Genomic DNA, 26,630 nt, shown 5'->3' with positions numbered 1-26,630 from the left:
CCCTCCAAGAGTGTAGTCTCTGTTTCCCCCAGTCCTGTTGAAGTCCTGCAATCAATTCCCACTAGACTTCAACGTCTGATTCTCTAGGAATTCTTCCTCCTGTTGCCGGACCCCCAGGTTGGGAAGCCTGACGTGGGGCTCAGAACCTTCACTCCAGTGGGTGGACTTTGTGGTATAAATCTTCTCCAGGCTGTGAGTCACCCGCCCAGCAGTCATGGGATTTGATTTTGTTGTGATTGCGCCCCTCCTACCATCTCATTGCGGCGTCTCCTTTGTCTTTGGACGTGGGGTATCTTTTTTGGTGAGTTCTTGTGTCTTCCTGTCGATGATTGTTCAGCAGTTAGTTGTGATTCTGGGGCTCTCGCAAGAGGGAGTGAGCGCATTAAATCTTCTCCAGGCTGTGAGTCACCCGCCCAGCAGTCATGGGATTTGATTTTGTTGTGATTGCGCCCCTCCTACCATCTCATTGCGGCGTCTCCTTTGTCTTTGGACGTGGGGTATCTTTTTTGGTGAGTTCTTGTGTCTTCCTGTCGATGATTGTTCAGCAGTTAGTTGTGATTCTGGGGCTCTTGCAAGAGGGAGTGAGCGCACGCCCTCTACTCCGCCATCTTGAAACAATCTCTGAAAGTAATTTCATTTAACCCTTTTTACTTGAGTTTGGATGGTGGAGGCTCTGATGGTAGTATAAAACCCCAAATTGGAGACAGTCAAAAACTGTAAGTTTCAAACTTAGTAGTAATAGGTTTGTAGCTATTATATTTGCAACCGTTACAGTTTATACTGCGTTGATGGGCAGTGAGTTATGGGCAGCAGTTCATACACACATGTGCAAATTCACGTGTATATATACTTTCTAACCAAGAGAAAATTCTTCTCTGTATGAGTTTTTGTTATTGGTATGGAGTAATATTTGTGGATTTTTTAGGTTTCCAGGGATTTCTGGAACATGGCCTCAGGGAATGTGAAAGGTTTCCTGAGCTTTTCACTTGACTCCACTGCATTATTAGAACACTCCAAAATCTGTACTTTGAAAACATTGATAATTCTATGTCTCTGTATATAATTTCCCATCAGTACTGTATAGTTTTGAGCCTTCTTTATAACACAGCTGTATATTGCCTTATGATGTTTGTTACTAACTGCTTCCATTATTTTTCACGTGTCACAGGTAGTTTTTACGAGTAGGCTCAGATTGAGTTTAGCCAGTGATTGATAAGCTGGCCAGCAGAATGTTCTGGATGTGGTCGAGGCACATTGTAAGTTGAAGACATGATCGTTAGTAGGAAATGTACCCATTCTCCACCGGAATAGGCCTGAAGTGTTGTGTGGCTTTTTTCTTTAGTCTTTCCATGTCTTCTTTTCTGGATACAGGTACAGAATGAGCACATGTTGTTGGTGTACACCAGGTGGTATTTCCACCATTGACTTCCTGCAACACTATGCATCCGAGACCCACTCCAGTGAATTTCGAACAGCTGATGAAGACCTCTGCTACTGCTTAGAGTGTGTGGCTGAATACCACAAAGCAAGGGATGAATTGCCATTCTTACATAAGGTACTTGACATTAAGTGGGCAGTATTTTTCAGAGCTTGATAACTAGGAAGAGAATAAATTTGAACTCTGTTGGAAGCACTCAGGGAACTGACAATGTGATTTAAACTGTGAATGCTAATATACTTCTAGTATCTAACTCATTGCCTGGTAGATAGTAGGTGCTGAGTAAATGCTTATTTTTATTTTTTTTTTCGGTATGTGGGCCTCTCACTGTTGTGGCCTCTCCTGTTGCGGAGCACAGGCTCCGGACGCACAGGCTCAGCGGCCATGGCTCACGGGCCCAGCCGCTCCACGGCATGTGGGATCTTCCCGGACCGGGGCACGAACCCGTGTCCCCTGCATCGGCAGGCGGACTCTCAACCACTGCGCCACCAGGGAATCCCTAAATGCTTATTGATTGATAGAATTGAATTGAAATCTAATTTTCAGAATTTTATAGCAGAATAGCAGAATTTTATAATCCTCCACTTTTAGTCATTTTGATGTGAAACAGTTTCATGAAATGAAGTGACGTATGGGGTTTTTTTGGGTTCATGTTTTAATGTCATTGTGTTTGACATTGTTAACAGCCAGGTATCTGAATGGCTTGGGTTATTTTTTTATTGGCTAATAGTTCTTTTTTTTTCCCCTCTCTTCATTTTTTAATGGGTAAGTGGTATAAATCAATAAAGACAAGCATTTTTTCATTCACAGTAACCAAAGTGAAACATGTAATTTTAAATATGTGGCTTTGAATATTGGTTTATTATATTTATCTGATGAAAAATGGAATACAGACCATAGAGATATGTATAATAATATAGAAAAGAGGAGGGGGATGATTAGTTATGAACCTTTTGAGGAAAACTTTTACGTTTACAAGGTTTCCTAGCTATGAAGCTAACCAATGTCTTTATGCTAAAGCTGATGTTTCAAGGTAGTTACCTATGGCTGGAACATAGAAGGGAAGTCAGAGAAGGCCCAGCTTGTGCCTTGGTAAAGAAGCTCCAACTTCTCATTTCCTTTTCAATAGAGTGTAGTTGACAGAGCTGTTGATAGCAAAACTCTGCAAGAGCGATGTTTTAAACATCTCATGCTCTATGTACTCATGTTCATGTATCATAAAAGCCACTTTTATGTTTAGTGACTGTTTTCTTTAAATCTAATATATGATGTTTAGTACTTCTTTAAACTTCTGAATTTTTATACTTAGGAAAAGGCTTTCTAGAAGGATCATCACATCCAGTATATTTTGTTGATAATAAGATATAAAGCACACTGCCCATTTTTCTTTTCCTGTAGGTTTTATGGGAATTAGAAACCTCACGTCTCATAAATCACTTTGAAAAGGCCATGAAGGCAGAAATTGGAGACGATGACGAGTTATATATAGTAGACAACAATGGAGAGGCACAGCCGTTTGACTTTACTGGCCAAGACTTTGAAAATAAGCTTCGAGTTCCTCTTCTTGAAATACTGAAATATCCTTATTTGCTTTTACATGAGCGTGTTAGTGAGTATCTTGGATGTTTCACAGTTGTATCATTTTTTTTTAATTTTAAGAATTGTAAGAAAAAAAAGAATTGTAAGAATTTGGGTTTATATTGAAAATCTGTTTCTTAAACATATAATTAGGATACTTATTGTTATTTTTTCCAAACGTTTTATTTTGAGCATTTCCAAACCTAGAAAAGTGAATTACACAGTGAATACCATAAACACACCACATAGATTCTACAGTTGCTAACATCTTGCTGTATTTGCTTTATCACATATATATTCATCTATCCATTCAATTAATTTTCATTCTTGGAATGTGTCTGTAGCAGGGTTTTTCAAACTTGGCACTGTTGACATTTTGGACTGGATAATTCTTGGTGGGTGAGGGACATGCTGTTTATTGTGGGATGTTTAGCAGCATCCCTGGCCTCTCTCCACTAGATGCTGGTAGTGACTTGCTCTCCCCATTACCCTAGTTGTGACAACCAAAAATGTCTCCAGATATTGCCAAATGTCCCTTGGGAGCTGGGGATCAGGGCCAGTGAGGGACAGAATCGCCAGGTTGAGAACCACTGGTCTGTAGTTAATTTTCAGTAATCACTATGGCATAGCATATTACGGCTGCCTAGATTTTGGTCATTTATATTTGCATTTCTTAATATGAATCTCTTGAAGACATTTTCCTGATCTATCAAATCTAATGAAATAACCGTACCTTTAAGATACCCACTACTATATCTAGTCCACATTCAGATTTTCCCGGTAGTTGCAAAATGTGTTTTTTGGACGATTTATTTAAATTAGAGTCCAATCAGGGACTGTGCATTTGGTTCCATATTTCTTACATCTCTTTTAATCCAGAATAGTTTACTCTTACATATGTGTGCACAGGTATAGATGTAGATAGATAGATTTTTTTTTTCTTTTTTGTCATAACTTTGACTTGCTGCGACCAGATGGTTGCCCTAAAGAATAATGTGCTTCCTGGACTTTTCTGATTTCTTCCTTGTCATGTTATTTGACTTGTTTCTCTATCCTCTGTATTTTCAGTAAATTGAAAAGTATATCTAAAGATTTATTAGATAAATCAGTTCTTTCTAAATAAATTCAAAATAACTAGATTTTTAAATTCTAACAAGTCATTTTTCAAACGTTTATTAAAGAGTACCATATCCAGAAAAGTATATAAGCTTGATTTTTCATAAACTAAACACACTTGTGTAGCTGGCACCCAGGTCAAGAAACAAAACATCATCAACACACCAGGAGCTCTCCTCTTGCTTTTCCAGTCATTGTTCCTCCTTCCCAAAGCTAACCACTGTCACTACAATATTCTCTGAAGCTTGACAAAATAAAGTTGATTCATCTGATGTGGTAAATGTATGAGTCTATTCAGTATACTTCTGAAAGAGTGATGAAGAAATTTCCATAAAGCAACAGGGATCAGGATAGTACTGGTACAGATAGACTAATGGAACAGTGTAGAGAGTCCAGAAGTAAACCAAATATATTTGGGGAATTTACTCTTTGGTGATGATAGCATTTCAAACCAGTGGAGAAAATGGATTACTCAGTAACTGAGAGTAGGACAAAATAGCCATCTGGGGGGCAAAGCTGATTTTATCACTGTGGTACAAGATAAAGTCCTCATGGATCAAAATGTAAAATGCTAATGGAATTGGACCTATAGCCATACTTCTAAGAAGATGCTCTCTGGAGATAATTATGCCCAGTGTGAAAAAAAGATGTTTGTACTAGGAAAGTCAGAGCAGTTCATAGGCACACACTATGATCAACCTACCAGTCTTTCAGCAGCTAAATATCATTCCTACATTTACAGCATTTTTATGCCTCAGTTTAAAAAAAAAAAAAAAGGGAACAACTTTTCATTCACTTACAGAGCAACCAAAGGAGCCAAATTTAGGGAATCTTGATAAGTTGATAAGATTTATGTCTTATGTTTACTGCCTTGTTTTTTCTATTTAGATGAACTATGCGTTGAAGCACTTTGCCGGATGGAACAAGCTAACTGCTCCTTTCAGGTTTTTGACAAACATCCAGGGATCTATTTGTTTTTGGTCCATCCCAATGAAATGGTGAGTGTGAGTGCTAGGCAGTAGAAGAAGGAATATTTTACTTTTGCACCTGTAGTATAGATAACTATAATAGAGGTTTTTGGTTGTACTTCGTTTAAAATATTTGCCAAAATTATTCTCTTGTTGTTGTAACATTACTGCAGTTAAGGAGGGGGTGCTGGGGGGGGGGCTCAAAGAAGAGAGTTAAGAGAGTAGGGAAACACTTCTGACAGGTGATGCTTCAGTTTAAAAGACAAATGAGGGGATAACCTGAACTTGCAGTGTGTTGACCTGAACTAATGAAGAAGGACTGTTCTCTCTTGCTTTTCTTGCTTGCCTGCCCCGCTCCAAGCACACGGAAATACTAGTTAAAGCACTTGAAATAATTATTTTGCTAATAGATGAGATTTTTAACAGGTGATGGGGTAGAGGGGATGGCAAGGACATTCAGTTCCTAGGTGCCAGACAGGAAGAGGAACTGAGGATCAGAACAGTAGGTAGACAGAAGCAGAGAGCAACGCCAGCGGCTCGGAACCTGACTTTGAGCTGATTGCTGGAGTTTGAGGACTTCTCATCATGTGGCGAGGCAGCGTGTGCAGTAGGACCTGTGCACGTTGGCCTCTAGAACTGAGTTACAATGTTAAGACAATAGCCATGAAGGGTTGCTCTGCCAATAGAAGGATAGTAAAGAGGCTTTATTTATTTATTTTTTTTTTTGCGATACGTGGGCCTCTCACTGCCGTGGCCTCTCCCATTGCGGAGCACGGGCTCCGGACGCGCAGGCTCAGCGGCCATGGCTCACGGGCCCAGCCGCTGCCATGGCATGTGGGATCTTCCCGGACCGGGGCACGAACCCATGTCCCCTGCATCGGCAGGCGGACCCCCAACCACCGCGCCACCAGGGAAGCCCAAGAGGCTTTATTTTTAAGTGGCAAAGAAAGAACATGGTAATGGGGTTTCCAGTCAGAATGGTGGTGAATTTCAGTCTCCTCTGTGCCAAACCCAAACAATGATAGAAAAATATTCAAAAGGTGGAATTCTAAAAGGTATAATCACACTTTTCAAAAGGTAAATGTTTCTTTGGACCAGTAATGGAACAGAAATACAAAGTGATAAATGGTGGAAACCTGTATGTAGGCTTGGGTGGCTGTAGGTAGCAGGGGACTGAGTTTGTGCGTGATAATAAGAATTACAAATATACTCCAGGCAAGGGTAGAAGCAGAGTCAAGGCCTGCGCTTAAAATAAGGGTGGGGCTTTCCTGCCTGTGAAAGAAGATTGACAGAAAGCACAGCCAGCTGCTCTCTGGGACTGGCTTTCTTAAAGCTGCAAACCAGTAGAGGAAGCTGGTCCAGCTGAGCAACCAGGACGTGGGCCAAGCACTTGCAGGCTTGGTGACTGGGTCCGCAGGGCCAGGAATGACTGTATTCTTCATTATATATGTGTTTTTATAGGTGAGGAAACTGAGTCAGGAGACTTAACCACAGTTACACAGGCTAGTATGGTGACTTGGATTTGTATATAGGCAGCCTGACTCCAGAGCCCTAATGCTTTTTTTTTTAAGTTTTTATTTGAAAATACTTTAAAATTTTCAGAAAATTCTCAAAAATAAAAAAAAAGTAGAAAACACCTGTATACTCTTTAGCTGTATTCACCAATTATTAATGTTTCACTCCATTTGTTCTATCATTTGCTTTCAGTTAACTACAAAGCTGTTTGTTTTCTGAACCATTTGAGCGTAGGTTGCATATATCATAGCCTTTTGCCCCTAAATATTTCAGTGTATATTTCCTAAGAATAAGTATATTCTCACAATATTATAAACTTCAGTGAATTTAACATTGATACAGTAAGGTCTGTTTTCCAGTTGTGTCATGTAATCCAGTGTACTTTGTAGCATTTTCCCCCTGTACTTCAGTATCCAGACCAGGATCAGGATTTACATGTAGTTGTGTTACATTAGTCTCCCTTAATCTGTAACATTTCCGCAGCCTTTCTTTGTCTTTTATGACAATTACATTTCTGAAGAATAGTCATTTCTGCCTCCTTCCCATTTACAAAACATAGAATGCTTTTCATTTTGGGTTTGTCTGATGCTTGCGCATGGTTAGGCTTCGGTTATACGTTCCAGCTGGAGTACTACATAAGTGATGGATGTTATGTCCTTCTCAGGGTGGCAGATATACAGGCATGCCGTATCACTCGGCCTCTCATGGTGATGTTAATTTTGATCATCTAGTTGAGGTGTTGTCCAGTTTCTTCACTGTACAATGTCTATTTCTTAAGTACTCTAAGATCACATAAATACCTTACTCCTCACCAAAATTTTCTCCTAAATTTAGCATTACCTGATGGTTCTTCCCTGAGCCAGTTTTTCTAAGGTTGCAAAATAATTTCAACCCCAGCACTTTACATATTTACCAGTCAGCACTTGACATTGATTGTACTATAATCAAGAGCCATTTTCCCTGCTCTTCATTTATTCATCTGTTTATTATAAGTTATAGACTCATTGATTCCTTTGTATTTTTTTCGATAGCTTAAAATTCATTACTTAATTATGTTGGCATAGAGCCCATTCTTTTGTCCACTAGTTCTGTGTTTTGCAAACTTTTCTGCCCATAACCTGTGTAAAAATGTTCTTCATTGAGTTCACACACATATATATACGTATGTGACCTAAACATTTCACAAAACAGTACTTACTGTTACTATGAAGGATGCCCACTGATTTTTTAAAATTTTATTTAGCTTTTAAGGTTGGTTGTGATCACTAAATTCAGTTTGTAGTGCAGAATAAATTTAAGATCACTTCCCTATGCTATATTGCCATGGAGAGGCGACCTTTGATTTCTTTTGAGGTTTCTCTTTTCATCTTTCTTCCCTTTTTTTAACTTTCTATTATGGAACATTACAAACATACAAAAAATAGATTGGTGTAGTGAACCCCCATATATCCATCACTGTGCTTCATCTGTTATCAATATGTGGTCAATATTCTGCTCCTGTTAAGTTACCGCAAATCTTAGACATCAGAGCATTTCATCCATAAAATACTTTAGTACGTGTATCAAAAAGGTAAGTGCTTTTAAAGGAAAACAGTTACATCAACACACTTATAATAATAATAATAATAATATCATGTTTCTAGTCAGTGTTTAAGTGAGTGGAAATTATTATCTCACAAATGCTTTATTAGGGTTAGTTCAAATCAGGATCAAGCAAGGTTCACACATCGCATTCCAGTTGACCCTTGAGCAGCATGGGTTTGAACTGCATGGGTCCTCTTATACACAGATTCTTTTTAATAGCATGTAGTATAGTACTACACAGTTTGAGGTTAGTTGAATCCATGATGCAGAACCGGGATATGGAGGGCTGCCAACTATGTTATATTCGAATTATATTAGTGTATTCAACTACCCAGAGGGTAGGTGCCCCTAACCCATGTGTGTTGTTCAAAGGTCAATTGTAATTAGTATCTTCTGTCTTTTTTTTCTTTTTTTCTGTCATCATGGACCTTTTGGTATATTTCCTTTAAATGTCTGAAAATCATATATTTTTCCTAAAGTACTTTATTCTATATGATAGTCTTTTTCTTCCAGTTTTATTGAGGTATAATTGACATACAGCACTGTATAAGTTTAAGATATACAGTGTAATGTTTTTTTTTAAAGTAGAGTTGATGTATCTCGTGTCTTTTATAATCTGTAGAGAATCCTATTTTAACTATATGCTTGCTGTATGTAGACAGTTGTGTGTAAAATGAAGTAATGAATGTGTTATGCTTTTAGGTTCGGCGTTGGGCTATCCTGACCGCAAGAAACTTGGGAAAAGTGGACAGAGATGATTATTATGACTTACAGGAGGTTTTGACTTGCCTTTTTAAAGTCATTGAGTTGGGGCTTTTAGAAAGTCCAGACATTTATACTTCTTCTGTCCTTGAGAAGGGTAAACTGATTCTTCTGCCTTCACACATGTATGATGCTGCCAACTACAAAAACTATTGGTTAGGTGAGTGTTGTCCCTACACAAATATAATTAGTATTTTCCAATATTTCTTATGATTATCCTGCAAGGGAAGGGATCTCTTTTGGTAATCTGATCAAAATTGCTAAATAAAGGATTTCATAGTTCCCAATTCTTGTTCTGTCATTAAATTGACTATTACAACATCTTGCCTTTAAACATTTTTTATCCTAGAAATCATCTGTGTAAGAGGTACATTTTCAAGTATGGCAAATAGATCTTTTATTTAAGGCAGTATTGGATGTTACAGTATTAGCATAGCAGCTGACCTTAATAGGGTTTTGATCTATTGCAACAGAGGTTTAATAGCTCTTTTCCCATCTGTAAAATATTTCCTGGAAGAAAGAGATAGTAACTTTGGTTTTCATCAGGTTGTATATTGACTTAAAATATTTCTGTCCTACTTCATTGACTCAGAGTCTTATAGTCATGTGTATATTTGGCAGTGATTAGTACTTGAAATATAGTGATCTTAAAATTTAAGGGGTTTTTGATTTTATGAGATACAAATTGTGTGGTAGTCATTTTGGAAATGGTTTTCTAACCAAGTTCGCGCCATTTTCCCTTTTTATTCAGTCTAAAGTTCTGTTCTTAGGAGGAGTTGTATATGAACGTCTCAGACTTCAGTGTCTGAGGCACTGGATACTGTTTTGTTTCGTCTTAATGCCTTGTTATTCGTTTGCCAACTAAACTGGAGAAGGCATTAGAACAGTTTTATTTAATCAATTCAAGAAAACTATACATGATCTTACAGGTATTTGCATGTTGCTGACCATTCTTGAGGAGCAAGCCATGGATTCACTGTTGTTGGGCTCAAACAAACAGAATGATTTTATGCAATCAATACTTCACACCATGGAGAGGCAATCAGATGGTAATAAACTATTTGCTGAATATTGCAATGACGGTGCACTTTGAAAATACTAGTGTCACTGTAAGAATTTGGGTGTATGATGTGGAGGAAAGAGAGTGAACATTTCATGGTTTTGGTCACAGAGTCAGAATTTTAAATTGGAAAGCACCTTTAGAGTTTAACTCAGCACCTTACTTTCATAAAAGAAGAAACTGAAGCCCAAGGAAGTTAACTTACTTTTTTAAAAATTAATTAATTTTTGGCTGCGTTGGGTCTTTGTTGCCGTGCATGGGCTTTCTCTAGTTGCGGTGAGCGGGGGCTACTCTTCGTTGCAGTGTGCAAGCTTCTCATTGCTGTGGCTTCTCTTGTGGCGGAGCACGGGCTCTAGGCATGCAGGCTTCAGTAGTTGTGGCACACAGGCTCAGTAGTTGTGGTGCGCGGGCTTAGTTGCTCCACGGTATGTGGGATCCTCCCGGACCAGGGCTCGAACCCCTGTCCCCTGCATTGGCAGGCGGATTCTTAACCCCTGTGCCACCAGGGAAGTCCCTTAACTTACTTTTTCACGTTGAAATACCCAGTTAGTGGTAGAATCAAGACTAGAACCTAAAGGAGGTAAATTTCTAATGACATGATAGTTAAAATTTTGCAGAAAGCTTCCCGTATCCCACTGTCTCCCTTTTGCCTGGTTTTTCATTTCACTTTGGTTCTCTAGGGTTCCACCATCCACGATGGTGGCTGCCTGCCGGCCAAGAGTGGCTCTTTACATTTACATTAATGAAACTTAAATTAAAAATTCAGTTTTTCAGTCCCACTAGCTATACTTCAAGAGCTGCCTAGTGGCTACGGTATACAACCATTTCCATCATCCCAGAAAGTTCCCTTGGACAGTGCTCCCCTGATAGTCTAGAAAGTAGGGTCTCAAATTTGTCATGTTTGTTATTAGAGCCAGCTTAATTTTGCTCATGGTTTTATTGGGCTGATCAGGGAGAATCTGTACTAGTGTTTCTAATCTTACCTTCTTTATGAAACAATGACTCAATAAAGACCAAGCATGCCAAATTTAATGAAAACATAAATATAACTTTTTACCCACATTCACTTCTCCTTAGGCAACTTCAGCGTGGATATATATTCTTTTGTGTCAACAAAGAGTAACCCCTGCTCTCCGCAACTAGAGAAAGCCCGCGTGCCGCAACAAAGACCCAGCACAGCCCCCCAAATAAACAAATAAATACATTTATTGAAAAGGTTATTACTAATTTGCTTACCGGCATTAACTACATAAATTGTTAGTTTTTTTCCCAGTGCTTTGCATATATATTTCTGTCCTCTCCGTTAATCCAGCTCCCCAACACTCCTTCAAAATGAGTCACCTCCTTTTTTTTAAGCACCTTTTTTTTTTTTTAAGATTGGCATTTTTATTTATTTTATTTATAAGTGCATTTATTTATTTTTGGGGCTGTGTTGGGTCTTCATTGCTTCGTGTGGGCTTTCTCTACTTACAGCAAGTGTGGGGCTACTCTTCGTTGTGGTGCACGGGCTTCTCATTGTGGCGGCTTCTCTTGTTACAGAGCACTTGTTTGTAGATTTTTGATGATAGCCATTCTGACTGGTGTAAGATGATATCTCATTGTAGTTTTGATATGCATTTCTCTAATGATCAGTGATGTTGAGCATCCTTTCATGTGTTTGTTGGCAATCTGTATGTCTTCTTTGGGGAAATGTCTATGTAGGTCTTCTGCCCATTTTTGGATTGGGTTGTTTGTGTTTTTGATATTGAGCTGCTTGTAAATTTTGGAGATTAATCCTTTGTCTGTTGCTTCATTTGCAAATATTTTCTCCCATTCTGAGGGTTGTCTTTTCATCTTGTTTATGTTTTCCTTTGCTGTGCAAAAGCTTTTAAGTTTCATTAGGTCCCATTTGTTTGTTGTTATTTCCATGTCTCTAGGAGGTGGGTCAAAAAGGATCTTTCATGTCATAGAGTGTTCTGCCTGTGTTTTGGCAGGCGGATTCTTTACCACTTCACCACCAGGGAAGTCCCAAGTCACCTCTTTAAGAAACATTCCATAATTGTCTTCACCTAACTGATGACTTTCTTCCTTATTTGAGAGCTTCCTAGACATAAGACAGCTTCAGTAGAGGATAAAAAAGTATATGAGAAGTTCTACTCAAACGACTATGATAAAAAAAAGAATCTAAGAGCCCTGAGGGAAATAAAGCAGTAAGTTCTAGGGTTGTCAGTAATTGGGTGAGTTAGAGCACTTGCCTCCTGAGAATACTGCTGAGGATGATAGGGGGTGCTAATAGTGAAGCCGTTCTGGTTCTTACTTGGAAAAAGCCAGCTATCTGTTTTCTTCTATAGGTGGTATATCTTTATGTGAGTGTAAAAAAATAAATCTGGAAAGAAGGAATAGAGTAAGATCTTACAAATGCTTGACTGAGGACTTCTAATTTCCTTAGAAGACATTAAGGAGCAAGTGCAGGTCTTTGAGCAGGGCAGTGTTTCGCCACTGCATGTAGAGAGGAGGGAAAGGACCGGCCATAAGAGTGTGTGAGTAATGGGAATGCCTGCCAGTTGGGTGTAATGGAGATAACAACAAAGCCATGTTGAGACATGGGTGGATGAAGAGTATATATCTCTGCTTCTCCAGTGGATGAGGGGTTCAGTCCTTTATACCAGCCAAATGACACCCACAATTCAGGATTTCTTGTATCATGGACTTTGTTTAGATCTGAAAATACCAAGTTTTTCTTTCTCTCCCTTCTTTTTCTACTTTACTTCTGTTATTTATTGAAGGATGGGAGTATAAAGGTCTGGAAGAAGCAGAGGAGGAAAGATTGTTTCAGGTTGGCAAACAGGATGAGAAAGTTGAGTTTATCTAGACTATCTCAGTTTGTTCCACCCGAAAAAATTTCTTAACAGAGGTGTATTGCTTTAAAAAAAAAAGCAGACACTATTTAAAAGTTTGCCAGCTTTCTAAAACCTGTAGTTGGCAATGCTTTACTTTAAATTACTTCCTGCTTTGCTTTCAGTTTTGTTGCTACCCAGGTAAAGAATGCTTAATTCTCAATATAGTTTAGTGCCTTTCTCTAATTTGGCAAATTACTCCATTGTATTTCAGATGATAGTGTGGATCCTTTCTGGCCAGCGTTACACTGTTTCATGGTGATTCTGGATCGCCTTGGATCCAAGGTCTGGGGTCAACTTATTGATCCTATTGAGGCATTTCAAACCATTATCAACAATGTGAGCTACAATAAAGAGATTCAGAATATACGGAACAGCTCTATGAGGTTCGTGCAGTTCCTGTGTCAGGATGTCAAACAAGCTGTATGAGGAAGTCTACTATAATTGACTTAACAGTAGGATATTTCTCTTCTTTTTATCCTTCATTTCAGTAATTTCTATTTATTCTTAATATTTAAGGACCAGGTTCGAACCAGAGTCATATTTGGATGATATGGTGACTTGCAGCCAGATTGTATACAATTATAACCCTGAAAAGACCAAAAAGGTATAAAACATTTTGAGAATTCAGATGATATTGTATTGCCTTTATATTGTATAGACAGTGTTTTGTGTGGTTAGTTGCATTGCTGATTTTATATGTAGCTATTCTGAATCAACTGTTGCGTAAAACCTTTCTGATTGAACAGTAGCTCATGAGGAAAAATGGGCTCTAATGAGAGCGTGCGCACTTTGAGAGATTAATTTTTCAGTACATTTCGGAAGGGTAGAACATTTATGGCATGAGGGAGATAAATCACATGACTAGAAATCAAAACCAACTGAAGGAAAGAGGTCCAGAGTACATGGAGGTTTTGTAAATTTAACCTTTTCATGAAACCTCAACCTCAAAATTGAACTGTTTTCAATTTCTTGGGGGTCCATATATGTACATCAAAACAGGAAAGTTGAGCAGTGTATTTTCTTGTTTGCAGCTTTTGTGTTAAACCTGTTGTGAATGGTACTTGTTTATCTGAATGTCAGTATCTCTTTCATTTTAGGATTCAGGGTGGAGATCAGCCATTTGCCCAGATTATTGTCCTAACATGTATGAAGAAATGGAAACATTAGCTAATGTGCTTCAGTCAGATATCGGTCAAGACATGCGTGTTCATAACAGCACGTTTCTGTGGTTCATCCCTTTTGTGCAGTCCCTCATGGATCTTAAGGATCTGGGTGTGGCTTATATAGTGGAGGTTATTCATCATCTGCATTCTGAAGTCAAAGACGTCCTCAACCAGACAGATGCCGTGTGTGACACAGTCACTGAGTTTTTCCTTCTGATTTTGGTGTCAGTGATTGAACTGCATAGAAATAAAAAGTGTTTGCATTTGCTGTGGGTTAGTTCCCAGCAGTGGGTGGAAGCCGTCGTAAAATGTGCCAAGCTTCCCACCACCGCGTTTGCACGGAGTTCTGAGAAGTCATCTGGAAACTGCTCCAAAGGCACAATGATATCATCTCTGTCATTGCATTCAGTGCCATCTAACTCTGTACAACTTGCTTGTGTGCAGCTGATCAGAAGTCTCCTTAAAGAAGGCTATCAGCTTGGGCAGCAGACTCTTTGTAAGCGATTCCGGGATAAGCTCAACTTATTCCTGCGAGGAAATTTATCTTTAGGTTGGCAGTTGACTAGTCAGGAAACCCATGAGTTACAAACTTGTTTAAAGCAAATTATTAGAAACATAAAATTCAAAGTACCTCAATGTAGCACTTCTGTGGATCTGACTTCTCCAGGTAAAATGCCTCCTGCATCATATAATAAAGAAGAAAGTGAACAAACAAGGAAGAAGTCTAAAAAAGACAGGCACTGTCTGGAAAACTCCAGCCCAACATTCTCTAAAGAACCGATGAAAGCTGATGCATGTCAAGTGCAAGAGAGTATTTTCAGCAAAGCAAATAATGCCATAGAAGAGGATAATGAGCAAACTTATATAAAAGATTTGAAACTCAAAGACCATCTCTCAGCTGAGTTGTGCTTGAAGCCGAGTAGTAAAAGGCTTGTTAATGAAAGAACTCGAGGCCAAGTTAAAATAAGTACAGGGAAGCATAAGTCTGTAAAAGAGAATTCCTCATATACCCCACAGAATTGTACTTCAAGGAATGGTCCAGAAAAGGTATTTGACAGAGGAATAATAACATCAACACGTTTGTTGACTGATTCTAGCAATGAGTCTCTGGAAAAGGTGTCTACATCAAATGAGGATTTCTCTTTAAAGGGTGATGCTCTTGGCAAAACCTCAAAAGCAAAAACTAAGGCACATAAAGATGAAATCTGTGCTAAGTTATCACATGTAATAAAAAAGCAACACAGGAAAAGTATCACTTTAGAGGAAAACCTGACTGTATCTAGCATTGAAAGTTTCTATTCAAAGAAGGATACAGGAGGTCAGAAAGGAGATGGCTTCATGTACAATCTCTCTTTAGGCCCTAATGGTATTCTGGATGATAAAAATGGAGAACAAAAATCTGAAAACAGTTTATTGCTGAAAAAGAAACAAGTACAGGAAGAAGAGTTAGGCATTTTCTCTACCCGTGAACTCAGTTGTCAAATACTAGAATGTCATGTTGGTAATAAAGATTTGGTCTCATTTACAGAAATGACCAATATTTTTGTGGAGAAAACACCTCCCTTTAAAGATCCTGTGACTGGACTTGAATCAAGAGATACGGAAATTATCAAGAGTACTGCTCAGTTTTCTTCTGATTTAAGAGAGCAAGTCCTTAGCATCAGTCCTAAGTCTGACACCTTAACAGATTCTCAGATAGACAGAGACCTCCACAAATTATCTTTAGTAGCTCAAGCCAGTGTTATTAAGTTCCCATCAGATTCAACTCAAAAAGGTTTATCCCAGCTACAAAGAAAAGTTAAAGATGATAGAAGATGTTTCACAGCCAACCAAAATAGTGTTAGGGAAACCTGCTCTGAACAGGTCATTATTATTTCAGATTCTGACGAAGAAGATGATGAGGAAAGAATTGTGGGTTTTAAGAAACACATTACACAGGATAAAACATGCATTGAGAAAGAATGTCCAGAGCAGCACGCTTCAATAGCTAACACAAACATGGAACAGAAGGTAATAAGGGAAGAAAATGCCGGGTCCCTTTTGCAGTTTGAGGAATCTGATTCTCAGTTTTTTGAGTTTGAAAGTCCATGTGAAGTGTTTTCAGTTTGGCAAGATCGGAAACCAGACAACAAGAATTCAGTTCAAGAGAATGAAGAAAATTCGTGCTTGACTCATGCAGGTGATACCACAAATGATTGGGGTTATGGTACAGATGATGTACCTGAAGAGGTCATTAAAAAAGCAGCAGAGCGCATTGAGGAACACGCAGAACCACACAGTAGTAGTATTTCTGTTGAGAAGTTTTGTGAGATTGAAGTAAAAAAACCCAAGAGAAGGCGATATCAGAAAGCTGCTATGGCTGAAGATCCTCTAAGGCCTTCATCTCCTGTCAAAAGTGAGGACCAGTCTGATATTCTTAATGAGGGAGATGTGACTGAAAATGATTTTAAAAGTATGGACGTAAGGACTACAACTCCCAGTTCAAGCGTTCAGAGAACCACTACGGTTTCCCTGAAGAGGTCTCCACCAAAGCTTCGCTCTTATTCCAAACGTGTTAGGAGAGTCTCACTTTCTAAAACTCCTAAAAAAACACGTTCGGATACCAAAACAGGGCAGAGTAAAAGTTCAAATTACCTAAGTTGTAGAACAACTCCTGCTATAGTGCCACCAAAGAAATTTCGCCAGTGTCCTGAACCAACTTCAACGGTTGAGAAACTTGGTCTGAAAAAGGCTCCTCGTAGGGCATTTGAGTTGTCCCAGCGATCTTTGGAGTGTTTAGCTCAGTTACGTGACCATGGCAAAACTGTTGGAGCAGTTGATACCCGGAAAAAGACTAAATTAATTTCTCCTCAGACTCTCTCTGTCAGAAATAATAAGAAACTGCTGACAAGTCAAGACCTTCAGCTGCGAAGGCAGCTGAGACCCAAATCACAGCGTAACAGACAAAGATGTTTTGATTATCAGAGTACAGATACAACACGAGCAGGCCCACGTGGAGCACAGAATTCTGACAAATGTGTGCCAGAATCAGATACATCAGATTATAGCTATAAAGGAGGAGTTGAGGTAACTGCTAAAAGTAAGGAAAAAGAGTTAATAAAATGTGTGTCTTCTGAAACAGAACCCATGAAAGCAAAATACGTTTCTCAGGGAGCTGATGACACTTGTCTTTTGAACCAGTGTACTTCTGTAGTATTAAATGGAGAAATACCAACAAATGAAATAGTTGTTTCTACCTCAGGGGACCCTTTAGGTGGAGGTGACCTAACAGTACATCATTTAGATGTGGCAGCCTTGAGAGAGGGAGATCCTGAATCCAGCAGTGACGTAGAGGAAGATAATATATTTTTAACACAACGTGATCCTGAAGATATGGATTTATGTTCACAAATGGAGAAAGAGAATGATAAACTCACTGAAGTAGTTCATGGAAAAGATACAGTCCAGGTAGAAGAAGATTCTGTGAGTCGGCCTCAGTTGGAATCTTTGAGTAGCACAAAATGTAAATACAAAGATTGTGTTGAAACACTGAAAAACCAGGGTGAATACTGTTCAAAACACTCTGAAGCTAAAGCAGCAGATGAAGGTATATTTCGTAAACCTGGCTTGCCTCTCTCTGCATCTAAACCTTCGAGACCTCCCACTGCTAAGATTTTTAGCTCCAGTAGTACTTCACGAATTGCTGGTCTTTCCAAGTCTTTGGAAAATACGGCATCGCTCTTACCAACTCTGAAAAATAAGTCAAGTGGGGTACAGTCTGTTTTGAAAGTACCGCCAGTCTCTCTGGTGTCCAAGAAGCCAGTGGCTGAAGTGAAGGGTTTGTGCAACGTTCTCCATTCTCATACTCCAAATAATTCCAACAGGCAAGGCTACAAAGTTCCATTTTGTGAAAACAGATCTTTTTCGGCTTCCCCTCCAGTAAACGTTCTCTTGTCAGCACAGTCCATCTCTGACACCTTCGTTAAAGAGGTCTTAAAATGGAAATACGAAATGTTTGTGAACTTTGATCAGTGCGGTCCCCCGTCAACTCTATGTCAGTCCATCTCAAGACCTGTGCCTGTGAGATTTCAAGATGGTGGAGATTATTTTAATGTGTTTTTCCCTTTGATGATGCTGAATACTTTTGAAACAGTAAGTATATGTTCTAATCGTATACGTTCAGACTTTGAAATTACCTTTCTTTACCGTGCTGAGTACGGCTAAAATAACTGAGCACATGTTGATTTAGATGTAGCTTGTAGATTTCATGTTGAACGGACATTGTGCCCGACACTGTTCTGGTTGCTGGTGCTACAGAGGAAACACTTAAACTCTGCCCTTCTGGAGCTTACAGACACAATTCAGAGTGCTAATGTACCAAGTCCAGAGGTGGCACAGGAGGAGGAAATGTTTTTCGGTGTAAAATAAGGGAAGACTTCTCAGAGGACATAGTCTCTCATCTGCGTTTATTTTTTTGAAAAGTAGTGTAAACCTTTACTGAAGTTTTCTTGAGGAGGTAGCAAAGGGCAAGTTACACTGATCAGCACAAAGCAATAAATCCCAAATTTCTCATCTGTCTTCCCAACTTCTTATGCCTCATAGCAGCCTTTAGCTGCCTCCCTACCCCAACACATCCCATTCTGGTTCTTCTCTCTTTCTTACTCCCCGACTGGGATTGCCAAGTAAAATATAGGATTCCCAGTTAAATTTGAACCTCAGAAAAACAGTAATTCTTTAGTGTAGACATCCACTTGCACTTGGAAGGATGTTTTTGGTGTTCTCAAAGCAGGTAGATTTTTACTTTTTTTCAAATTCCTTTAAAAAAAAAACCCAAAACGTGAGCATGCAATGAGACTCTTCAAAACCAAGAACGCTGAGGTAAATAACCACGTATTCAGTCAGGAGATACTTGGGTGCCTGATACTTGCCAAGTACTATCACAGACCTGGGGCGGTAACGTGGTGAACACGACAGGCAAGGCCTCTGCCTTCTGGGAGTGATCATTTCAGATCAGGACCAAAGGCTCTAGAGTGCTCTAGAATGATCTAGAACAAAAGGGAGCAGGCACTTTAGACTGAAAGGTGAGACAGCCTCTGTGAGCGATGGTATTCACACCGAGACCAGAGTGAGTAGAAGGAGTTGGCCATAGGAAGTATATCCCAGGCAGAGAGACTGCAAAGATCCAGCTTAGAATTGTTAAAGGCAAGGGAGGTATACTGCACAAAGAGGCAAGTTGGTGTCGATGTATGCCCTAAATTTCAGCCATTGTCTTAAGAATTATTTTACTAGTGTTTCAGAAACATTAGAAACAACTAATTGATAAAGGGCCTTCAGTCCGTCTCCTGAACAACAATGTGAAATGGTATTACAAGAATGATCTTCTTACCTTACAAAAGTGTTAGTTCAGTGAACAGTGTATACAGTTAAATAAGCTGGGGAATATACAGAGATTTTCTTCATTTTGAAGCTTATTTTTTTCTTGAACGTTTATCCTTTCCAGAAAACACTAAATCGCTTAGAAGCCATTCATAGCCCTTAAATTTAGGACACATATTTGTGATTTTATTTTTCCCTTAGTTAAGAAGTATTTATATGTTTATCTTTAAGATTTCTTCCTTCAGGACATTTCTGTAGCCAAAACCTTTTCAAAACAGAATGAGCACAAGTTCCGTTGGTATATACACAAAGTTCAAAATAGTCAAATACTTGTGGAAGACCCATTATAAAAAAAAAACAGCAGCCACTCTCACCTCCCCAAGTAATTATTTTTGATCCTTGATGGATCCTTTTGTTTACTTCCATATTTCTAAATAACATGCCACTATTTTGACTTGTTAATTTTTCAGTTCTAGACATTTTCTGTAGTTACCCACTACAGGAAGTACCCTCTCTTCCCAGCCCTGTGTTCACACACACCTCTCCTGTTTCCCCATCCTCACTATGGAGTAGTCTTGTAATTTTTAGATCAGTGTTTGTTATTATTTTGACGATATAAAAGGTGTCCACGGCTAAGTCATGTGGTAGCTGTAACTACTTTTTGTTTCCGACTCCTTGCTTTCTCTGGATTTATTGTTTACTTAATTTTCTATGAACGTATTACTAAATTAGCTTCAGATTGTCTCTTGGATTTGTAGGTCTCTCAGTATGATCAGGCACATCAGATAGTTGATCAATTTCATCTTCTTGGTTTAGGATGGTTAACCTGAAATGCTCACCATCCTCGTCCTAGGGCTTGCATTTCCTTCTTCCTGTGTTGGATCTCTGTCTCCTGTACCCAGGGTTGTCTGTTTTTGTCACCCCCTCACTTTAGTAAGGCACATCCTTCAAACTTCCTGAGAAAAGAATGTGTAGGAGATAAATTTTGAAACTTTGCATGTCTTAAAATTTCTTTCTATTTTGCCATCTCTGTCTGTTGTCGTCGTCGTTCTACTTCCTTGGAGACTTTCTCAGCGTCCAAGTCTATTGAAAAATTTTTGAGTGTATTTTTAGTTTCACGGAACTCGTGTTCTCTCATTATTCCTTTTTATAGGATTCTGTGCTTTCTTCATGTACACAGTATTTTTTATTACCTAAAGTTAATTAATGATACGTTTAAAGTTAGTTGAAAGTTTTCCTCTCTTTGCATCGTGCCTGTTTTCCCAGTTGCTTTTTTCCTATTCATTTTAGTGTCTACAGAGCTTTCATGTTAACTCCTTTCTTCACGTGTCTAATGATTTTTGGTGGTTTACTCACACTTAAGAACAGGATACTAAAAAGCAGATTGGAGCATTGTTCATAATAGCCAGAAGTTGAAAACAACTGAGATGTCCATCAGGAGATGAATGGATAAGCAAAACATGGTATATGCATACAGTGGAACATTAGTCTGCTATCAAAAGGAGTGACCCGTTATATGCACTTTGACCTGTTCTTTGATGAACCTTGAAAATATTATGCTAAGTGAAAGAAGTCAGGTACAGAAGGCCACATATTGTGTAATTCCATTTATATGAATTTTCCGGAATAGGCAAATCTGTAGAGACAGAAAGTGGATTAGTAGTTGCCAGGGGATGGGTGGGGGGGCGGGAGTTAGGACTGACTGCTAATAGGTATACGGCTTGTTTTGGGATGGTGGGAATGTTCTGGAATTAGATAATGGTGATGGTTGCACAAAATAGTGAATGTACTAAAAACACACTGTAGTGTGTACACTTTAAAGTGGTAAATTTTATATTGTGAAATATATCTCAACTTTTTAATGCTATAAGAAAAGAGGATGCATTTAAATAATGACAGGTCAAAAGAGATGCTTAGGAAAAGAGATACTTTTACTAAAATGGTCCTTTATTATTTGCACTGTGGAAGTCAAATGTGATCTGAAGGACACCATCACGTGGTGAAATCCAAATTAGTTTCATTCTTTATATTAAGATTATATGCTTAGGTATAGTTATAATCTATATTTTGTTACACGTAAGATTTTAAAACAGATTAGAAGCTCTGAGTGAAAGGGATAGGCTTGTTGACCATTGGCATTTTATTGGGAAGCCTCATCCCCACCCTCATGTCACTGTTCTTAGTCTTTTTTTTTTTCCCCCTCTTAGTGAGGTCAGATTTCCCCAAGAAGAATCTTCAGATCGATTGCCTGGAAAGCATAGGCCTGATGGGGAGCTGACTGTGGGGTGAGGGTGGGGGCAGAGGGAAGGGAACAGACATTCAGTATATAAACATTTGCTTCATTCCTTTTTTTAAAATTGTTTTATTTTATTTTTAAAATTTATTTATTTATTTTTGGCTGCATTGGGTCTTCGTTGCTGCACGCGGGCTTTTCTCTAGTTGTGGCGAGGGCTTCAGTAGTTGTGGCTCGCGGACTCTAGAGCGCAGGCTCAGTAGTTCCACCTTTTTTTTTTTTAAGTACCTTATCCCCTCTCTGTCTGCTGCCCCACAGCCAGAGACTGTCACACTTTATAGAGATGAAACCACTATAGCTTTTTGCTAGGAGCAGGGAGGGGCAGTCTCCCTTCAGCCCTCCTCCTTCTAGAGTGTATGTCAGACGCTTCCTGCTTAGGGTTCAGCTTCTTGGACTTGCTGAGTTAGCTAACCATTCATCCATCTGCTTACCAGCTTCCCAGATTTTGATACTTTTGCCTCCTCTTCTGTTCTCTTCATCCTAATGAATTAATCCTGTTGTGAAAAATCCCTTGGGTGTTTTAGTGGGGTTTCAGGGGGAATGAAAGGAAATGCCCGTGTCCAATCTGTCATCTTTACCACGAAGTTTTATCTTGTTCCTTTTTTTTTAACCATGTAGTGAAACAGCATTGTTTTAGCATTTCTAGTTTATATAGGCCCACATTTATTAATGGTATTATTAATATAGCTTGATTACTTTTTTTTTTTCCCCACTGTAACGTGTGGCTTGTGGGATCTTAGTTCCCTGACCAGGGATTGAACCTGGGCCCTCAGCAGTGAAAGCGCTAACAACTGAACTGCCAGAGAATTCTCAGATACCTTGATTACTTTTAATTTTTTCTTCTTTCTGATAAGCCAGAGACTGTGGCATCAACCACAGTCTTGGGCCAAGGCTTCTTACCCTCATTTGGATGTAATTTGACTTCATAATATTGTTTGTTAATGGAATGCTGAAGTGTGTTTAGAGTCCTTTGACAAAAATGCGGTTGGTATCCTCTTTAGGACATGAAATGCAGTGTTTGGTTATCCAGTTATTATGTCTTATTGCAGGTGGAATGCAATGACATTGCGTAGAATTATCCCTTGCCCCAAAGGGAAACGAGCAAATTCAACTTTTAGAAATATGAGTCTCTTGAATTAAAAAAAAAAAAAAATCCCACAAGGACTCAGAGGCAAAAAATATACAAATCCATTTTCACAGCAAAGTAAAGGAGCTGTTACAGTGGAGGATTCCTGGACTGAATGTCAATATTACGACATAGTGTGAGTGTGTTTTGTGTTTGGTAATTGCGGTCATTGTTGCTTTTTGTTGTGGTCATCCATTTACAATGCTTGGCGTCAGTTTATTCTTCTCTTGTAAAAATAAAATACAGTGTGTGTGGGGAAAAAAAAAGAAATATGAGTCTTTTGTGTACTGATGTGACTGATAGAGGATATATTAGTTTTTAATCCTTACGTTTAACACACAAAAGTATTAGATAAATGTGCACTGTTTTGACAGGGACCAATTTTTTTGGTCAGTTTTTGCGAATACTCTTTTTTCTTAAAGTTTCGGTTTGCAGTCCCCTTCTGTTACCTGTGTGTGCATGCATGTATATGCAGAGTGTAATTGGCAGGCGCTTTTTAGGTTGTGTAGACAAGGAGCAGGCAGAAAGGGGGCTCTTCTGGAGTACCAGCTGTGATTCTTAGTGCCCAAACCCCTTATAGGGAGATTGCACCGTTTTTTAGCTAATTTACAGTTATAATTTGTTCTGTGAAGGAAACAAAACAGGTTGATATGATGAGCGACATTGGGAGGCTGCTTTTGAGATCGGGCTGAGAGCCAGGAGAGGAGGGTTTTGTGCAGAGGAGGGGGGAGGGTCAAGACTATAATGCTTTGAAGTAGGCCCAACTGAGCATGTGTGAGCAAAGAGATTAGGCTGATGTGGCTGGAGTAAGGTAACTTAGAGGTAAAGGGAAATGAAGTAAGATTGGAGAAATCAGTCAAGAGCTGGATGGTATACAACCCTGTAAGTGCAGGTTGGGGTTTCATTCTCAGTCCAGTGAGAAGATGTTGGAGAATTTTTAGCTGGTTGGTGTTTAGGCTGGGGGAGTAGAAATATGTAGTAGTTTACTTTTTAAAAAAAAAAAAAAAACATTCTTAGTTGCTCATTAGAGAGTAACTGTAGAAAGGTAAGCATAGATGCAGTAGACCTGTCGGGGGCTATTATAGTAGGCCAGGAGAAAGATGCTGGTAGCTTGATCTAGGTGGTAGCTTTGGAGATAAAGAGAAGTGAATTCATTGGGCATAAATTTTGGAGATAGTACTCAGTACCTGTCTTTTTATATATATATAAATTTATGTTATTTATCTTTGGTTGGGTTGGGTCTTGGTTGATGCACACGGGCTTTCTCTAGCTGCAGGGAGCTAGAGAAACTCTGCATAGCATCCCCCATTATCAACATCCCCTACCAGTGTAGTCCATTTGTACAACTGATGAACCTACATTGACAAGTCATTACCACCCAGAGTCCATAGTTTTCATTAGGGTTCACTCTTGATTTGTACATTCTAAGGGTTTGGACAAACGTATAATGACATGTATCAGTCCTTTAATATCAGAGTACTTTCACTGCCCTAAAAATCCTCTGTGCTCTGCCTGTTCACCCCTCCCCCATCTCACCCCTGGCAATCACTCATCCTTTTACTGTCTCCATAGTTTGCCTTTTCCAGCATGTCACATAGTTGGAATCACACAGTATGTGGCCTTTCCAGATTGGCTTCTTTCACTTAGTAAGGTGCATTTTAGGTTCTTCCATGTCTTTTCATGGCTTGATAGCTCATTTCTTTTTAGCACTAAATAATATTCCATTGTCTGGTTGTACCATAGTTTGTTTATCCATTCACCCACTGAAGGGCATCTTGGTTGCTTCCAAGTTTAGGCAGTTATGAATAAAGCTGCTGTAAACATCCACGTGCAGGTTTTTAACGTAAATATAAGTTTTCAGTTCATTTGGATAAATACTGAGGGCACTATTGCTGGATCCTACAGTAAGAATATGTTTAGTTTCATAAGAAACCACTGAACAGTCTTCCAAAGTGGTGCTACCATTTTGGGAATTCTCTGGCGGTCCAGTGGTTAGGACTATGCACTTCCGCTGCAGGGGGCACAGGTTCGATCCCTGGTCAGGGAACTAAGATCCCACAAGCCATGTGGCTCAGCAAAAAAAAAAAAAAAAGTAATGGTGCCATTTTACATTCCCACCAGCAATAAATGAGAGTTCCTACTGCTCCACATCCCCGTCAGCATTTGGTGCTGTCAGTGCTCCAGATCTTGGCCATTCTAATAGGTGTGTAATAGTATCTCATTGTTTTAATTTGCATTCCTTTGATGACATAAGATATGGAGCATTTTTTCATATACTAATTTACAGTCTGTATATCTACTTTGGTGAGGTGTCTGTCCAGGCCTTTTGCACATCTTTTTCATCAGGTTGTCTGTTTTCTTACTGTTGAGTTTTTTTTTTTTTAGTAAATTTATTTTATTTATTTTTGGCTGCATTGGGTCTTCATTGCTGTGCGCAGGCTTCCTCTAGTTGCAGCGAGCAGGGGCTACTCTTCGTTGCAGTGCGCAGGCTTCTCATTTCGGTGGCTTCTCTTGTTATGGGGCGCGGGCTCTAGGCATGCGGCCTTCAGTCGTTGTGGCACGCGGGCTCAGTAGTTGTGGCTCACGGGCTTAGTTGCTTCGTGGCATGTGAGATCTTCCTGGACCAGGGATCGAACCTTTGTCCCCTGCGTTGGCAGGCGGATTCTTAACCACTGCACCACTAGGGAAGCCCTTCTCCTTCACTTTTAAAGGATAATTTTGCAGGATTCAGAATTCTAGGTTGGTAGGTTTTATTCTCTCGACAGTCTAAATATTTCACTACTCTCTCCTTGCTTGCATGGTTTCTGAGGAGAAGTTAGATGTAATTCTTATTTTTCCTCCTCTATAGATAAGGTGTTTTTTCCCACAGGCTTCTTTCATGATTTTTTTCTTTATCTTTGATATTTCATATTCCTGAAGTTTGAATATGATATGCCTAGGTGTAGTTTCTGGCATTGATTCTGCTTGGTCTTGGAGTCATTATTGCCTCAAATACTGCTTCTTTTTCTCTCTCTCTTCTTCTCGTATCCCCATTATGTGTATGCTGTATCTTTTGTCATTGTCTCACAGTCTTGGATATTCCGGGGTGTGTGTCTTTCCCCCATTTTTTTTTTCTCCTTGCTTTTTTTTTTTTTCTCTCCTTGCTTTTCAGCTTTGGTAGCTTCTATTGCTGTAGCCTCAAGCTCAGAGATTGTTTCCTCAGCAATGTCCAGTGTACTAATGAGCCCATCAGAGGCATCCTTCATTTCTGTTACAGTGTTTGTTTTGTTGGTTTTTTTCGCGGTACACGGGCCTCCCACTGCTGCGGCCTCTCCCGTTGCGGAGCACAGGCTCCGGATGCGCAGGCCCAGCGGCCATGGCCTATGGGCCCAGCTGCCCCGCGGCATGTGGGATCCTCCCGGACCAGGGCACGGACCCACGTCCCTTGCATCGGCAGGCGGACTCTCAACCACTGCGCCACCAGGGAAGCCCTGTTACAGTGTTTTTGATCTCTAGCATTACCTTTTGATTCTTTCTACTTTACATCTCATTCATTACATTACCCATCTATTATTTCATGGTCTCCTTTTTCCATTAAACTCTTAGTGTATTAACTATAGTTTAAAAAAAATAATTCCTGGTCTGATAATTCCAGTATTCCTGCCATATCTGACAGGTTTTAGTGCTTCTTTAGTCTGTTCAAACTGTGTTTTTTGCCTTTGAGTATGCCTTGTAATTTTTTGTTGCAAAGCGGTCATAATCTACTAAATAAAAGGAACAGTGGTAAATAGGCCTTTAGTGATACAGAAATGAG

General features: G+C 39.3%; 1 protein-coding gene across 3 annotated transcripts in view; it reads left to right on the top strand.

Moving 5' to 3' along the window:
* Window positions 1-26,630, top strand: part of SETX (senataxin) — a 74,480-nt gene that overhangs the window by 10,647 nt on the left and 37,203 nt on the right. For all 3 annotated transcript variants that reach the window (XM_024762110.1, XM_024762111.1, XM_024762109.1), the window contains exons 3-10: window positions 1,372-1,555; window positions 2,837-3,047; window positions 5,021-5,130; window positions 8,902-9,121; window positions 9,891-10,010; window positions 13,112-13,283; window positions 13,417-13,504; window positions 13,998-18,194. In XM_024762110.1, coding sequence (XP_024617878.1) covers window positions 1,379-1,555; window positions 2,837-3,047; window positions 5,021-5,130; window positions 8,902-9,121; window positions 9,891-10,010; window positions 13,112-13,283; window positions 13,417-13,504; window positions 13,998-18,194 — 5,295 coding nt within the window. In that variant the 5' untranslated portion in view covers window positions 1,372-1,378. The remainder of the gene's footprint in view (window positions 1-1,371; window positions 1,556-2,836; window positions 3,048-5,020; window positions 5,131-8,901; window positions 9,122-9,890; window positions 10,011-13,111; window positions 13,284-13,416; window positions 13,505-13,997; window positions 18,195-26,630) is intronic.

This window comes from Neophocaena asiaeorientalis, unplaced genomic scaffold (genome assembly GCF_003031525.2).
Source record: "Neophocaena asiaeorientalis asiaeorientalis breed wild unplaced genomic scaffold, Neophocaena_asiaeorientalis_V1.1 scaffold78, whole genome shotgun sequence".
Classification (NCBI taxonomy): Eukaryota; Metazoa; Chordata; class Mammalia; order Artiodactyla; family Phocoenidae; genus Neophocaena; species Neophocaena asiaeorientalis.
This window is presented reverse-complemented; position numbering and strand designations above follow the sequence as displayed.